The sequence below is a fragment of the Prenolepis imparis genome, unplaced genomic scaffold, assembly GCF_030444845.1.
Source record: "Prenolepis imparis isolate NDT839.2.m4 unplaced genomic scaffold, iyPreImpa1.0 SCAF_2, whole genome shotgun sequence".
Classification (NCBI taxonomy): domain Eukaryota; kingdom Metazoa; phylum Arthropoda; class Insecta; order Hymenoptera; family Formicidae; genus Prenolepis; species Prenolepis imparis.
This window is the reverse complement of record NW_028141160.1, coordinates 5,163,942-5,182,371: the sequence shown is the minus strand read 5'-3', so window position 1 is coordinate 5,182,371 and position 18,430 is coordinate 5,163,942. Positions and strand designations below refer to the sequence as shown.

The 18,430-nt window shown below is 37.2% G+C and overlaps 1 protein-coding gene across 1 annotated transcript; it reads left to right on the top strand.

Moving 5' to 3' along the window:
- The first annotated feature begins 574 nt into the window (after positions 1-574).
- Positions 575-3,949, top strand: LOC145932874 (uncharacterized). The gene is made up of 3 exons (XM_083032098.1): positions 575-2,648; positions 3,000-3,188; positions 3,426-3,949. Exons 1-3 carry the CDS (start codon positions 575-577, stop codon positions 3,947-3,949), a joined length of 2,787 nt encoding a protein of 928 aa, XP_082888224.1.
- Positions 3,950-18,430: the final 14,481 nt, after the last annotated feature.

Sequence of the window (18,430 nt, the reverse complement as noted above, 5' to 3'; positions counted from 1 at the left end):
TAACAATGATAAGGTCGACGGTAACAAAAAGCAATCATTTAATTCGAGAATTCAAGGCAAAACAACATTAGCTACTACAAATCAAGGACGCCGATGTTATTTTTGTCAAGGCCAACATTTGATTTATCACTGTAATCAATTTTTAAATTTGCCCGTAGAAAATAGAATTGAGACAGTAAAACAACTGAAGCTATGCATTAACTGCCTCCGCAACGATCATCTAGTAGCCAGGTGCAAATCGAGTTCATGTCGAAAGTGCGGAAAGGCTCACAACACATTATGTCATCTCACCAAGGAGATGGCAAATTCAAAACAAGAGGTCTCAGCTGTTTATGGATCATCAAGCGATACATCGAGCGGCCCAGCGGTTCATCACGTGCAAGGCGATACGAATCGTAAGCGTGTTCTTATGTCAACTGCTATTGTAAACGTTACCGGGCGAAATAATTATATTTATAAATTACGAGTATTATTAGATAGCGCAAGCGAAACAAATTTTATCACGTCAGCAGCGTGTAAAAAGTTAGGAATAAAACTAGATAATATTTACGAATCAGTTAACGGTCTAAACACAATGAACTGCGTAATCGAGCATGGTTGTCAGTTGCAGGTACAATCACGAACATCTGAATTTTCAGCAAAATTATATTGTCTGGTAGTGCCAAGAATAACAAAGCAATTGCCATCATGTTCGATTCAAGTCTCTCAGTTGCCGATTCCGAAGAATCTGAAGCTAGCAGATCCCTTGTTTTACAATCCAAATAATATCGATGTTTTAATAGGCAGCGAGTTATTTTTCAAATTACTAGAATCCGAAAAAATTGAACTTCGCGACGATTTACCTACCCTGCAAAATAGTAAATTCGGGTGGTTAATAGCAGGATCATTACCGGAATATTTAATTTCCGATCATATTAATAACGGTTTGTCATTTAACGGTTATACTTGTTTATCAATTCGACAAGACTCTATTAACGACATATTATTAAGATTTTGGGAATTGGAAGAATATCCGATCGATCAAAGTATTATGATGTCAACCGAAGAACGCGAAGCGGAGAATCAATTTATAAACACCGTGAGTCGAGACACATCAGGAAGGTTTATTGTCAGATTACCTTTTCGAGAAAGCAAGGGGAAACTCGGTAACTCGAGAGACATAGCAATGAAACGGTTCAAATATTTGGAGCGCAAATTTCAAAATAATAAATTATTTCACGAGCGATATTCTGAATTTATGCGAGAATACCTCCAATTGAATCACATGTCTAAGGTAACAGAAAATTCGAATCCGATAAGTCCGATCTATTTGCCGCATCACGGCGTGTTGCGCGAATCTAGCATTACCACAAAATTGCGCGTAGTATTTGACGGTTCGGCAAAGACAGCATCGGGCATCTCGTTAAATGAGACGCTAATGGTCGGCGCGAAATTACAGGACAATATAATAGATATAATCTTACGGTTCCGATTACACGCAATTGCAATTACCGCCGATTTAAAAAAGATGTACAGACAAATTTTAATACATAACGACGATCGGGACTATCAAAGAATATTGTGGCGATTTTCAATAGATGAGCCTATACAGGAGTTCAGACTTAATACTGTTACGTACGGATTAGCCTGTGCTCCATTTTTAGCGATACGATGCGTTAGGCATTTGGCGAGTCAAGCAAGTAAAGAATTCGAAGAAGCTTCTAAAATTTTATTAAATGATTTATACGTGGACGATATTATTACCGGAAGTGATTGTGAGACTGAAGCGATTGAATTGATTAATCAATTGAAAAAATTATTAAACAGCGGTGGATTTGAACCTCACAAATGGCGTTCAAATTGTAAAAGAGTTCTAAATAATTTGCAAGCGGACGAGCGAGCGAGCGAATCACTGAATGTAGCTAGCGAAGCGAACGATATAATTAATCCAAAAACGCTCGGTTTAAATTGGCAGCCCGAGCAAGATATTTTTAAATTTTCTATAAAAATAACAAGAAATTTACGCGAAACAAAACGGGAAGTACTATCAAACATTTCCAAATTGTTCGATCCATTGGGTTTAATTAGTCCTATTTTAATTAGAGCAAAAATAATTATGCAAGAGACTTGGTCGGCAAATTTAGACTGGGAGGATCCGTTAACAAGCGATCTTCAACAAGCATGGAACGATTATGTAAACGATTTAAAGGATATAAATTCAATCGAAATTCCGGGTAGGGTTGTCTCAGCAAATAATGTTGATCGATTTTTTCTGCACGCCTTTTGTGACGCGTCAATGAGGGCTTATGGAGCGTGCGTATACTTACAAACGGCTGAAAGCGATAACAGAGTTAGCTGCGCCTTGCTTTGCTCCAAATCACGAGTTGCGCCGACAAAAAACAAAACGACTACTTTACCTAGACTTGAGCTTTGCGGCGCCGTTGTTTTGACACGACTCGTCAAGAATGTTTTGAGAGCTCTAAGGATTAAAATTGATAAATTATTCGCGTGGAGTGATTCAACGATAGCGCTAGCGTGGATAAACGGCGATCCATCGCGGCAAAAGACGTTCGTAGCGAATAGAACAGCGGAAATTAAATCGACGCTCTCGCAATTACACTGGCGTCATGTCAGAAGCGAAGATAATCCGGCCGATTTGATATCGCGAGGTACGAGTCTCGAAAAATTACAAAATTATAAACTCTGGTGGGAGGGTCCTGCTTGGTTGTCGAGATTCGATGATTATTTGCATAATGAATCACAATCGATAAATTTATCTCAACGCGAGATCAATATTGTTAAAACCGAATATAAATCGGAAGTGAATGCATTATTAAATGTTAATGAGTCAAAACACTTTGTTCTACATATCTTGAATAGCTACTCTTCGTTAATTAAGATCGAACGCATTCTATCAAGAGTTTTACGATTTATATTTAATTGTAGAATAAATCAAAATCAACGTAGATACGATATCTCAATAGACGAGATTCATAAGGCAAATCAACTATTGATTCTAGAAACTCAGAGAATTTATTTTGCAAACGAGTTATCCGATCTTAAGGCGACTAAACAAATAAGATCTACAAGTAAAATATTGCCGCTCAGTCCATTTATTGATAATGATGGACTCCTCAGGGTGGGCGGCAGAATTCAACGTTCAATTGCGACATTCGACACCAAGCATCCTATCCTTCTGCCATCCGAGAGTAGGTTTACGCGATTGTTATTCGAGCGGGAGCATCGTCGAACATTACATGCGGGTCCGCAAATGCAGTTATATACAATTCGCGAGAAATATTAGCCGCTCAAGGGAAGAAATATTGCGAGAAAGACGGTGCATGAATGTAGGACTTGTTTTCGCAACAACCCGAAGACATTATCACAGATAATGGGACAGTTACCATCAGATCGAGTCATCCCTAAACGTCCATTTTTTGTAACAGGAATCGATTTCGCCGGACCTATCATAACGTTATTAAATCGAGGTCGCGGTAGAAAAACAACTAAGTCTTACATATCATTGTTCGTCTGTTTCGCAACGAAGGCAATACATCTCGAGGCCGTGAGCGATCTGACTTCAAGTGCATTTCTAGCGGCGCTTAGACGCTTTGTAGGACGTCGCGGATGTCCACAGCGGATTTTTTGCGATAATGCGACTAACTTTGTAGGAGCGCGAAACGAACTTTACGAAATACAATTAGCTGTCGAGAAGAATTCGAGAGATATTCACGATGAATTCCTTGCTCCAAATAACATTGAATGGAAATTTATACCGTCATCGTCGCCTCACATGGGGGGTTTGTGGGAAGCGGGTGTAAAATCTTGTAAGCACCATTTAAAACGAGTCATTGGTCAAAATCTATTAACGTTTGAAGAACTAACGACAATATTAGTACAAATCGAAGCCTGTTTGAATTCAAGGCCAATCTCTCAAATGCCGTCAACTCCCACAGACCTCTGCCGTTAACACCGGGTCATTTCATTATTGGAAAATCGTTAATAACAATCGCCGATGTAGATATAACGGATATACCAATGAATCGGCTTGACCGTTGGCAGTTAGTACAAAAAATTACGCAAGACTTTTGGCGTCGTTGGAGCAAGGAATATTTGACTTCATTGCAAGGGAAAACTAAATGGAAGCGTGAAACAACTAACTTAAAAATCGACGACATTGTTTTAATTCAAGAAAATAATTTACCACCATTAAAATGGAAATTAGGAAAGGTAATTGAAATTCACGCAGGTGCGGACAATAAGGTTCGCGTCGTAACGTTAAAAGTCGCCAATGGAACGTGCAAACGAGCAATCACAAAATTGTGTAAATTACCGATTACTGATCCAATGAATGATGTAATGTAATAATTAATTCACATTAATTGGTGGGCGGGATGTCGAGTATTGCATATGAGACGCGAGATAGGCCTCAGCCTGCGCGAGAATCAATTTTATATTATATTTGCGCACATCAAACGACGAGTGGGGACAACCCACGAGTAGGGAATTCGGTATAATTGCGAGCGAATTCGGACAAAGAAGAAGTGATTGACAGCGTGAGAAAGCGAAATTCCTGTACAGACAGAGCAATAAATATATTTCCAAGTATTTCGAGTGAAATGTATAGTTAAAAAATCAGCACCCTAAAAATTAAAAAAATTGAAATTACACAGAATGGACTTCAATTAAATTGATTCACTTCGTCGTAGAAGGAAGGGAAGTCTTTGATTACATTTGCTTAAATCAATCATTAATCGAAGATATTCGCATCAAATTTGTTATGATTAATCATTAATTAAATAATTTTCGATTAAATTTTCCCTAATTAATTGTCAATCGAGCAGTCTTCGATTAAATTTGCTCGGTTCAATCGTCCATCGAATGACTTTTAATTGAATTCGCTCATACTAATCGTTAATCGAACTCTTCGATTAATTTCGTTTATATTAATTATTAATCGGATGACCTTCAATTGATTCCGTTCATATAAATCGTTAATTAAACAACCTTAGATTAATCTCGCTTATATCAATCGTCATCGAATGAATTGCGATTAACTTTTTTTTAAATCAATCGTTAATCCAAAATGTTTTAATTAAAATTGTTTTATCAATTATTTAATTTTCAAAAAGTAATTAATATTTTTTCAACCTTGAATAGAAGGGAAATGTTCGATTACGTTTGCTTAAATCAATCATTAATCAAAGAAATTTGCATTAAATTTGTTATGTTTAATTATTAATTAAATAATTTTTGATTGAATTTTTCCAAATTAATTGTCAATCGAGCAGTTTTCGATTGAATTTGCTCGGTTCAATCATTCATCGAATGATTTTTAATTGAATTTGCTCATACTAATCGTTAATCGTACATCCTTCGATTAATTTCGTTTAAATCAATCATCAATCGGGCGACCTTTAATTGATTTCGTTCATATCAACCGTTAATTAAACAATTTTACATTAATCTCGCTTGTATCAATCGTTATCGAATAAGCTGCAATTAACTTTTTTTAAATTAATCGTTAATTTAAAAAATTTTAATTATAATGGTACACTTCAATTGATAACTAAACATGGTAATTAATTGAAAAAGTAATTAATTATATACAACTCTGTATACAACACATGCATACACGTATATCACACGTAAACAATACATGCAATAGATGCATGTAGTAGTAATCTTGTCCAGTTCTCACGTTTCACAAGAGACGGCGTTAGTGGCGCTCTGCGATATTAGCAGCGTGCGGGGTTATGTATACTTTAAAATAAAGGTAAAAAAAGGCGCCTAGTATGGACACGCCAGTAGTGAAAAATTATCCATTGCAAACCCATGTGTAAAATCGTATGAAAAATTACTCATTGCAAACCCATGTAGAATTGTAGTATAAAAAATTACCTATTGCAAACCCATGTAGAATCATATGAAAAATTACCCATTGCAAACTTTAATGTCACGTTCAAAATGTCGTCATACAATTGACATAATCTTTGACGGCTCTAGTGACTTCATTCTTTTGCTTTAAGAGTTTAACTACTGTATAGCGTGAATAGTCATCAATGAACGTCAAAATATATCGATTACCTCCGGCGGATGTTACTGGAAAAAGACCACACAGGTCACTGTGCACTAATTCAAGTGGTTTCTCGGTAGTATTTTGGCTACTTTGAAAAGATTAGTAACTAACTTCCCTTGGATGCAACACTCGCAGATTTCGTTGTGATCGTCGCCTGATTGAAACTCGAGACCGGTGACAAGCTTTCTGCGAACTAATTTTCAAATTGCAGCAGGATCTCGATGACCGAAACGACGATGCCATCGATGTAACGAACAAGAAATCTTGGAAATACGTGCAACATCTTGTTTGGATAGAGCTCGAAACTTGAAGAGATTTTCGTCCAGATCGGCCTCAATCATCACCTCCCCGCGGTGTACATTGGATAATGCGAATGTCGATGATATGTCAACTTTGAAACTTCGTATCTTGGGAACGGCTTGTGTAAGAGACATCAATAGGTAGTGTTTTGAAAACGTCTCGGCAAGAGCTACAAGAATATGCAATAAAAAATAGGGAGTTCCATTTAAGAAAACATCGATGACCTTGACCTGACCTTCAATAGGTCATTCAAGATCAAGTCCATATTTTCATCATCTGTCCCCCTTCAAATCCTACAACTTTTGTCTGAAACATTTTTTCGTATCTTCCATATTTTTCGAGATGTTTGCCTGGGGAGATTAAAATGGGACACCCTGTATATATATTTACACACACACAAAGAATATTATAAACAATGATCTCGGAAAATTAACATTAAAGAATTGTATACAGTAAAAATAATAAAAAGTTAATCGTTCTAAAAGATAGTACGCGAATTAAACGAAGTTTATAAAGCAATTTTTTATAAATTGTTATTTAAAGTATTAATTAATACATATAATATGCAATACAAATTTGTTAAATAGATTATTTAAAAAATTGCGTATATGTTTAAGAACTTTCTTATATTTCCAGTGGTTCTTACTAATCGTACACGATGGAGCAACGATGAAAAACGAGTTATCCTTGATGCCTTTGGATATTATTTAAAAAAGAATGATGCAAAATTACCTACATTTAATCAAATTGGAGCTCTCATTAAACAGCATCCTCGTATATTAAAAGAACGAAATGTGGCTACAATTAAAACGTGGTTACATAACCAAAAACATAATTTGACAGTTAATAATATTAATTAAAATATGTAATACCATTTTAATATATTTAAGATACATACACATAAGATGTGTGATATAACATCTGTAGGTGCAATATTTCTATGTGATAAGAAACAATATTTAAAACAATTGATAATCATATTCAAAAAATCTAACAATAAGAAATACTCACAAAATATTACATTTACTTCAAAAGATATGTATATATTGTCTCTTAACACTTTTCAAAAATACATCTTTCAAAAGTAGTAACACTATGTGAGTGTCCCTTGTAAGTTTGCAATAATAAGTCATATAAGTAGCGTATATTGTACATATTGTATATGTATATATTTTTCTCAAAACAATATTTTTTATTTTTATTTGAAATACACATGAAAAGTATCTGTAATATTTTTTTATTATAAAATAATATATAAAAAATACATTTCAATATAAATAATATTTATGCTTATAAGAAAAAAAGTGCAAAGAAAAAAGAGAAAGAGAGAGTATAATATGTACAATTTTGATTCTGAGATAATAACAATAAATTTCTAAAAGCATATGTTTGGTTCATATCATAATTGTACTTTTAAAATTATTTATGTATTTTATTTACATTAAAAATTACTTATTTGATTTATTTTTAAGTATAGTATTTTAAGAATAGTATTTGATTTATTTTGAAGAATTATATTTTCAAATATATGTAATTAGGGTAGAGCGGGGTCGAAAGTAACAATTTGACTTTAGAACTCGATTATAAAAAAACTGATACAGTAAAAAAAAAACTGTTGGTACCCCAAGCTAACATATTCATTTCACTTTATGGAAATCATAACATTTTAACCTTGTGATAAATAAAATCAAAATTATCAATCAAAAATGAAAACGGGAGAAAATGTTACAATCGCCCCCAACTACGGGTCGGTTGTAACACTATAGAAACAATTTTAAATAATTAAAATCAAAAGTATTTATTCAACGAAATTAAAATAATTTGTCTTATATTAGCAAAAATAAACTAAAATATTCTTATACAAATAAAAAAAAGGAAAATAAAGTCTTATTCTTTTAAAATTCATAAAAATTTTTTCATATTAATTCTAGAAAATATTGTAGAACAAAACAATTATAAAACAACTTTGTTAATTCAAATTATAACAAAATATAAACATTTTTTTAAATAGTGATTACTCTGAATCACAGTTGTGACAAATATATAAGTCATTTAACTCAAATTATAACAAAATTAAACTTTTTTTAAATAAAAATTACTCTGAATCACAGTTATAACCCATCCTCACCGAAGAATTTTCACCCTCTCTCAAAGCTTCTACCCTTTTCTTCGTATATCTTGCCAAAGACACGTGACACAACTCATATTTTTTTGTAGCTGCTCGAATAGACAATGTCTCTTTATTTATATCCTCGTATGCCTGTTCATAGACTGATATATCATTTATAAGGGGTATATGACAGGGGGGGGAGTCAGTCTTTCTAATCTTGATACGAGGCATTCTAAAATAAAAATAGTTCAATTATGATCCAAAATGAAATAAATTGCATCAGCCGGGGTCGGTTGTAACGTTACATTCGACCCAAGACAATGATGTTACAATGGTCCCCGACTATGTTTTTGAACTTTGACTTAAAATTTTTAATGATATAATGTCAAAAATGGATAAGCAAAAATCATTATAATATGTAAAAATAACTAAACTGAAATATAAAAAAAAGAGAAAGTACTTACTTGCAGTGGAAATATTTATATTAAAAGTTTAACACACTCGGAAAAACGTACTTTTGGGCCTCGAAAATATATTTTGGTCACTGCGCACGTTTACTCAGTACCTAGACCGCAGACATACATAGACATGTTGTAGCTTGTTTAGCTGCACACGGTAACCGACGCACGCGTACGTATGTATCTATTATATATTTATAGATATTTGAGTTGTTACTTTCGCCCCCTGTTAGTTTTGACCTCGCTCTACCCTACGTTTAAAGATTGGAAATAAAATTATATATTTACATATAGTATACACAAAATGTCTTAAAATTTTATTGAGACAGACTTCTGTAAATGATAAATTCAATAAAGAGAATTTATTTTTTACAGAAATTCGTGACATTTGGCATATTTTTAAGGAGCTACGCGTCCCTATTCGGACTGTTTGAATTAGTCAAGCATAAGACAGACGTTCTGAACATTTTCTGTAATAAAATCTGTAAATAAAATATATACAAAGTGTCACTTAAAAACCCACTAAGTACATAGCGTTATTCCTTACCAAAAAATAAGTTGAAAAGTTGTTCAGTGTGCGTGAGCACACATTACCAGGCGCGCGGCTCACTGACATGCGTTAAACTAAAGTTCGGCGCTGTTTGGCCGTACTTTACTGAATTATTACTCCATTATTAAGTGTTAAAAAAATTGTTCAGGACTTTTTAATTTCTTTTTTGGTAAGGAACACGAATATGAAATAAGGAATAAGGAATATGCACTTAGTGGACGGTCTTTAAGTGACATCCTGTATAAATAAAATTAAGAATATATACACTGATTTTATTAAAGGAAGTGTTTAAACTGTCTCTCTTTCCACCTAATTACTTATCTTAGATGTGCAAGGATGCGTTAGAGGATACCGATTTCTTGAGAATTGATTCTCTTGGTGAAACGTTGAGAAATTAATTTAAAGTAACTAGAATTCGCTAATTCGCAGTATAAGTGCACGGCAAGAAGAAACAGTCTACTGTTACATGGTTACTAACCATGCGACGTAACGTAGGAGACTTTATGAAATGTGGAAGCGCTTTACAAACGGCAACAATTTGTTGTGCCGCCGTACGGCACTGGGGTTGCGTCGAATAAAGGATGAGGATCCTCGGGTCGATCAGGACTTCGCAGGACGTTAGGAGGATTATACTCTCTTTTTTTGTTTAAATACACTTTTAATTCTGATTAAATTTGGTTTCACTTTATTTCTCGTCCTTTCTTAAAATATATATATATATATATATGCTCTCGTAACATTCGAAGTTTGGCTAACGAGCGTTTATTAGTAATTCTTCTTAATGATTCAGATTTTTATTAGTGAGTCTCGTCCTGATGTTCCGGATTCTTATTAGCGACCACGTCTTGATGTTTAGGAATTGTATTCGAAACTGCCTTCGCGGGCGGGCTCTCCGTCTTATATCTTCTTTTGTTCTTTGATTTTCAACGGGCGAGACCCTTGGAAACAAGTCCCCGATTGGTTAACAATACTCACGCGTTTTTGGTCTAAATGCAAGCAAAGCAGGTCGAAGTCCCTGGCCTTCGCTTGCAGCTCGCGATTTCCGTGCTTCGTGCGTATATCGCTGCGTTAGCATTTTCGTTCGACGAGCGTTTGGCGAGAGCGCTCGTTTATAAGTAAAAATGTTTTACAATATTATTATTCCTAATATTATTCCTAAATAACTACTGGTTATAGTTCGGGCTATAACAAATTATATACGAATATGAATTTTACGTAATACTGGTTTTGTGTCCTAGCGACTGTGTACTAGTGGACTATTTTTTCTCACATTTATACTCGCGCGATTGTTTAAAATTTCTCAATAATTATAGCAAAAGTGAAATGACATAGGATTTTCCTCCTCTGTGTAATCCGCTCTGTTTAATCCTGCACACAAGAGATTATACAGTTATTATCGAATACTGTTTATACCCGAATAATATTCTTAATTCCGCAAGAAAATTAAATCAATCTTTTATATGTATGTGTATGTGCGCTATACTCAATTATTATAAATATAAATAAAACAGTATCAGTACTAGAGTATCTTATCTTTAAAATCTATTTTTTTCAACTTTTTTTTTATTATATATATCAGATCTTTTTCCTATATACACTCGTCAACAAAATTAACGCATATGTATTTTAAGTCAAAATTTCGCATAATTTCAAATAACCATAACTCCGCTAAAAATGATCGGATTTGAAAAATTTTTTTTTCACTGTCAAGCTTGAAGTCTCTACTTTAAAAACCAGGATAATACTAATGCTGGCGGTAAATGGAAAAATGTATGGCTAACTTTCATATGTAATAACTCCGCGAAAAAAAATCGTACAAACTTTGCTTTTTTTTAAAATTTGTAGTAAAAAGTCCACATTTTACGATAGTTATGATAAGATTTGCGAAAAAAAGTTATTTCACACCGTGCGTCGAAGTACGCAATTTTTTTTAGACAAAACACGTCTTTACTTTTGAAGCAGTGGCGTACGGGGGAGAAGGATAAATTAAAAATCTGACGAATGGTTTTTAAAGTAGAGACTTCAAGCTTGACAGTGAAAAAAAAATTTTTGAAATCCGATCATTTTTAGCGGAGTTATGCTTATTTGAAATTATGCGAAATTTTGACTTAAAATACATATGCGTTAATTTTGTTGACGAGTGTATATATACCCAGAGTGTATATATAGCCAAATCTGTCAAGAGCATGTATTAAAACTGTGTGCTATATATTTTTGCCAGCAAAAAAATTGCAGATTTTATACAAAACTTGTTATATCAGATAATGATAGCAGAACGTTGGCAGAAATGTTATAAAATCTGCTGACATAATTTGGCAGCAAGTCAGTAGCAGAAATCAAGCAGGATTTGTATAGAATTATCATAGCAGATTGATAGTAGAAACCGAGCAGGATTTGTGCAACGCAGTTTGGTGTCAGATTGACGGCAGAAATCGAGCAAGATTTGCGCGCGCACAATCTGATAGCAAATTGACAACAGGATCTGCATTTTGCAGTTATTTAATAGTTCCTTCACCTACCGCTATGGGATGTATTTTCTCGCAATCAAATTTCTGTTAAAAATAGATATAAAATCTGCAAGTCGTGGCTATTAATAAAAGATCAAAAGTATATTTTTCTATCAGTTTAATTTTTGATATCTGACAAGTCTAACATAAGAATATTAAACTTATTAGAATCAATAGGATATACATGAAAAATTATCCATTTACTTTCTATTTAAAGCATAAAGCAGAATTTAATTCTCATATAAATTATATCTTAAATTTTATAAATTATAAATTTAATTATTTTTACAATTTATTTTATTAATTTAATTAATAGATTAAATTGAACATTTAATTGCTATGTGAGATATAACTACATACAATATAATTATGTTATACATTAAATATCATATTTATGAAAAAAAAAAATTATGAGTAGCGGATAACACGTCTTATGCATCTGTTATATTCATCGAAAAATATTTAATTTTATTATACTTATATGTTCAAATGGCAAGGAACTGCAGATCCTGCTCGATTTCTGCCGCCAATCTGCTATTAGATTGCGTTTGACAGATCTGCTCGGTTTCTGCCGCCAAGCTGCTATATATATATATATATATATATATATATATATATATATATATGTATATACCCAGTTAGCAAAATGTTAGCAGCATGTCGGCAGTATGACAGCAAATCTAATCATGACTTTACAGCAGATTCCTATCCACTGTGTCCGCAATTGATGATATTCTGCTAGCATAGTTAGTAAGCAAAATCTGACAGCAGATTGGCGGCAGAAACCGAGCAGATCTGCACATATAGTTTGATGGCAGATTGGCGGCAGAAACCGAGCAGATCTGTCAAACACAATCTAATAGCAGATTAGCGGCAGAAATCGAGCAGGATCTGCAGTTCCTTGCCATTTGATCATATAAGTATAATAAAATTCAATATTTTTCGATGAATATAACAGGTGCATATTAAGATGTGTTATCCGCTAATTATTTTTTTTTTTCATAAATATGATATTTTATATATAACATATTATATTGTATGTAGTTATATCTCACATAGCAATTAAATGTTCAATTTAATCTATTAATTAAATTAACAAAATAAATTGCAAAAATAATAAAATTTATAATTTATAAATTTTAAGATATAATTTATATGAGAATTAAATTCTGCTTTATGCTTTAAATAGAAAGTAAATGGATAATTTTCCATGTATATATCCTATTGATTCTAATAAGTTTAATATTCTCATGTTAGACTTGTCAGATATCAAAAATTAAACTGATAGAAAAATATACTTTTGATATTTTATTAATAGCCACGACTTGCAGACTTTATATCTATTTTTAACAGAAATTTGATTGCGAGAAAATACATCGCATAGCGGTAGGCGAAGGAACTATTAAATAACTGCAAAATGCAGATCCTGTTGTCAATTTGCCATCAGATTGTGCGCGCGCAAATCTTGCTCGATTTCTGCCGTCAATCTGACACCAAATTGCGTTGCGCAAATCCTGCTCGGTTTCTACTACCAATCTGCTATGATAATTCTATACAAATGCTGCTTGATTTCTGCTACTGACTTGCTGCCAAATTATGTCAACAGATTTTATAACATTTCTGCCAACGTTCTGCTATCATTATCTGATATAACAAGTTTTATATAAAATCTGCAGTTTTATTGCTGGCAAAAATATATAGCACACAGTTTTAATACATGCTCTTGACAGATTTGGCTATCTGGGTATATATATATACCGAGTGTCAATTAAAGACTGCCTACTAAGTATATTAGCGTTATTTCTTATTAGAAAATGAATTGAGAAGTCCTGAATCTTTTTTTTTCTATAACACTTAATAGAGGAGTAATTATTGAGTAGACGTTAATGAGCCGCGCGCCTAGTAGTGTGCGTGAGCGCTCCACCGTTACGACCCACTGACGTGCGCCGGCTAAAAGTCGGCACTGATTGGCCTGACTTTATTCAATAATTATTCTTTAAGTGTTGTCAAAAATCTTACTTCAATACTTTTATGTACGAAATAACGAAAGGAATTAATCAGTGAAAGAATATGTAGCTGCTCTAGTTGCTAATTACATTTTTTTTTTTTTTCTTAAAAACAAATTATGTTTTTTTCATACTAATTAATTCCTCTCATTATTTTCAAAAGTATTGAGATTAAAAAAATGTGGAAAATGAATATTTTACGAGATATTTCATAATTTATGTAAGATTATGTCAATTAAATTAATGTATAAAATATCTCGTAAGCTATATTCACTTTTTGACCATCAAGTTCTACAGATAAACAAAATTTTATTATTCAATTCTCTACATAGGTTTCCCTCTCGCCATAGCGCGTTAAATTGTCTCCAAATCTCTATAATTATCCTTTTCATTATCAATTTTATCTTGAGGAACAAAAATAAGTTGGCAGGTGCCAAATCTGGCGAGTATACAAATACGGCGGGTGGTGATGATTTCTCAGTCACATTTTTTGGCCAAAAATTAGGAAACGACGACTTTTTTTAAATCGTCTAAACTACAAAAAGACTGCACGACTAAAACAATCACTATATGCCGTCAGGCCGTACGCTTTTCGCGTACAATTTGATATGTTCCGTCGCAGTTTTTTCACTTTTAAGACAAAATTTAATCGGAGCCTGTTGCTGGATTCTTGAAATTGTGATAATACACAAAGATAAACAATCTTCTAATTCGCACTACCCAATGACTGCACCTAATGCAACGAAAAATTTTTAGAAAACTCAGAACAGTTAATATTATCTAGCTCTAGTATTGGTTGAAAGATAGTAATATTAGTATTCTTTTAAAAAATCAGTTTAAGAACTTTCTAAATGCACTGTGTATAATATTATTATAGACTAACGTTAAGATTAAGAAATATTAATTAACGTTAAGAAATATCAAGGCTCTCAATATTAAATATATGAATATGAAATAAATAGGTTATAAGAGCCGAACGCGATTGTCGGTGTGTCGATTCCAACAAAAATTAATTTTTTCGTTGAAAATAAATAATTGTACACGGGGCACGAATTTTGCTTGGTACACTGCCAAGACTTCTGTTACGTCCAAACTCAAGGAAGGAAGAGTCGAAAGGAAGGATGTAACTAAATTTAAATTCGAACGACGGCAGACTATCCGTCTGTTCGACCCGAACGAACGTCTGGGCCCAAATAGGTCAACGACCGCAAGGGTCGCTCTTACTCTATTTAAAGGGCCGTTCGCTCGGTGGTCCCTTTTCGGCAAGAGAATTTAATCTCTTTTACGCAGGATGGGACCTTGTGCGATCTTGGTTTACGGGAATGAGTGGGAACGGGGATGTTAATAAATGAAAATCATTTGTGTTGAAATTTATTAATTTATTCCTAATATAGAGACGAAAGAAATTATATACATAATAATATAATCGACGGACTTAGTTGCTAATGAAAGTGTGAGTGTATGTGTATGGGTCGCGGGTGATACATTAGTACGGAGGGCGTCAATCAAGACAACGAGGGAAAGTGTTTTGTGTTGATTATTCTAAGGTCTCGATTGGCTGATACAATTATTTTTTGTCTAACATGGATATCTACGTATGCATGTGTGTGTATATATATATATGTGTTCCACGGGTTTTACGAGAGGAATTCGATAGTGGAGCGGGGATAGGACCTTAATAGGAGCTGAACGGGGACACCCAGTGGACGATTGAGCCCAGGAAAATACCAAGGGATTATCCCATCTATAGGTGCGTCGATTAAAGCAAGACGCAGGGCCTCATGTTCTACTGGACCCGGTCCGATTACAAAAGAGTCCTCGGGGACATCTGTTAATTCTGGTAACTGGTCAATTAACCAGTCTCGGAACTCTTCTTGCGTGAGTTCTTTGGTTTCTTCCTGAGCTTCAAAGGAAGTAGGGGAGGGAGCCACCTGGCCCGGTGCGAACGCACCGCAAGGGATCGAGGACCAGGTGGCATGGCTCGGGGCAATAATCAGAGATGCCTGTGACATCTCAATGCCCCGAGTCAGGCCGAGGCCGCAGAGAGTGGCGTACTGGTTGACAGAGGAGATTGCGGATCTCAGACGCACCTCCGTCCAAGCCAGGCGCCGCTTCAAGCGTCTAAGAAGGAGAGGCCTCGGCGAAGACGACGAGGGCATGGCAGAGGCGCTCGAGCGTTACAGAACAGCACGTAATGCTCTGAGCGCTGCCATCAGGAAGTCAAAGGCGAGATCCTGGGACGAACAACTCCAGGGCCTCAATGCGGACCCTTGGGGGCGCCCATATAAAGCAGTTATGAAGAAACTGAGAAGATGGACGCCCCCCGTGACGGAGGCACTGGACACAGATGTGTTAAATAACATATTATCCACCCTCTTCCCACAATGCGACCGGGTCCCCGAATTATACATAAGGGAGCCCGTCGCGTGGGAAGAGGAATACGAAGTGTCCAGTGCCGAGCTGGCCGGGATTGCCAAGAGGCTCAGAGCCCGGGGTAACAAGGCCCCGGGGCCAGATGGCATTCCCAGAAGGGTCTGGCTATATGCCTTGACTTACCTGTCGGAGCCAATCAAACGGCTATACACAGACTGCCTACGGGCAGGGGACTTCCCCCCAGTCTGGGGTAAGGCCAATTTAGTCCTTATCCCCAAAGGGGGCAGAACGGACGGAGTGCCTTCTGCGTACAGGTCAATCTGTCTGCTTGACGAAGTCGGGAAGATGTTCGAGCGAATAATAGCCGACCGACTCGTCAAGCGGATGAAGGAAGTGGGGCCAGATCTCCACGAGGACCAGTTCGGATTCCGCGAAAATAGATCGACAACGGACGCGATTCTACGCGTCCGTTCTTTCGCGGAGTCCGAAACTGAAGAGAGCAGGGTGGTGGTTGGTGTCTCGTTGGACATCACCAACGCATTCAACACCCTGCCCTGAGGAAAGGTGAGGGGCGCCCTCATAGAACATGGCGCCCCTCTATATCTCGTGGAGGTCGTTAAGGCCTACTTTCGTGACAGGTGCTTGGAGTACCGGGACAAGACCGGTGCTCTACGCGGAAGGACGGTGTCGTGTGGTGTCCCGCAGGGGTCAGTTCTGGGCCCATTGCTGTGGGACATCACATACGACAAAGTGCTCCGTTCTGCCCTCCCCCCCCCCCCCGGCTGTCGTGTTGTCTGTTATGCGGACGACACTATAGTCCTGGCCGGGGGGAGTGACTGGGGGGAAGCAAAGAGGAAGGTCAATATAGCAGTGGCCTGCGTGGTGCGCTCTATTAAGGAATTGGGCCTTAAGGTGGCTCCCCATAAGACCGTGGCCATCTTCTTTCACGATGGCTCTCGGGGGAAGCCACCAAAGGCCCACGTTATCGTGGACGGCATCCCCGTCCAGCTGGGGCTAAACATCAAATATTTAGAGCTCTGGCTGGACGGAACCTGGCGTTTTGGCGACCATTTCAATCGTCTGGCCGAAAAAGCCGATCGGGTAGCGGCGGTACTTAGCCGCCTGCTGCCCAATCTTGGCGGGCCAGACGATCGGATTCGTAAGCTGTATGCGAACGTGGTTAACTCGGTGACCCTATATGGGTCACCAGTTTGGGCGGACGAGGCGATGGCCACGCGATGTATCATGGACGTCCTCCGTCGAATTCAACGGAGAGTGGCCATTCGCTTCGTCCGAGGTTATCGAACAGTGTCGCATGCAGCTGCCTCGGCCCTGGCGGGATTGGCTCCCATGGAGCTCCAGCCGTACACCCATAAAAGGGTGTACGAAAGAATTAGGGAGCTTCGTGGGATGAACTTCCGTATAACGGAAAGGGTCCGGGGCGTCGTCAGAACGCAGGCCCGACGACGCATGATTGAGGAATGGGGGGATTGTTTGGAAAACATCCCCCCAACTAACTCAGGAAGAAGAGTCGTCGGGGCCGTGAGACCGGTCTTGGAAGAGTGGGTAGATAGGTCTCACGCAGGATGTCGTTTCACCTTACACAGGTGTTCGCCGGACACGGATGTTTCGGCGAATACCTGTGTAAGATAGGGAAGGAGCGCACCACGCAGTGCCATCATTGCGAGGAGGACAGGGACACGGCGCAGCACACGCTGGAGTTCTGTCCGACGTGGGCAGAGGAGCGCCGTGTCCTTGTCCAAATTATCGGAAGTGACCTCTCACTCCCGGCCATCGTTGCCAAGATGGTCGGGTGCGAGGAGGCGTGGGAGGCGGTCTCCTCCTTCTGCTTCAAAGTTATGACGCAGAAGGAGGAGGCAGAGAGGGAGCGGGAGAGACGGGGGAGGCGGGGTAGGCTTACCTCCGAATCCCGCGAGGAGAGGGATGACTCCACCTGGGTGCCCCGTCGTGGAAGGGCCGAGAGGGCGCGAGAGGGGGGCGGTGCCAGAGGCAGGGGTGGCGGCGGCGGGGGCGGCCCGCCGAGGCGCGGACGCGAAGGCGGACCCCC

Excerpts from the sequence above, each read along its gene's own strand:
- LOC145932874 (XM_083032098.1), top strand. The coding sequence starts at position 575 with ATGAACTGCGTAATCGAGCATGGTTGTCAGTTGCAGGTACAATCACGA. Across the intron at positions 2,649-2,999 it reads GGCCGATTTGATATCGCGAG|AAACTCAGAGAATTTATTTT; the intron begins GTACGAGTCTCG and ends TATTGATTCTAG. Across the intron at positions 3,189-3,425 it reads TATCCTTCTGCCATCCGAGA|GAATCGATTTCGCCGGACCT; the intron begins GTAGGTTTACGC and ends TTTTTGTAACAG.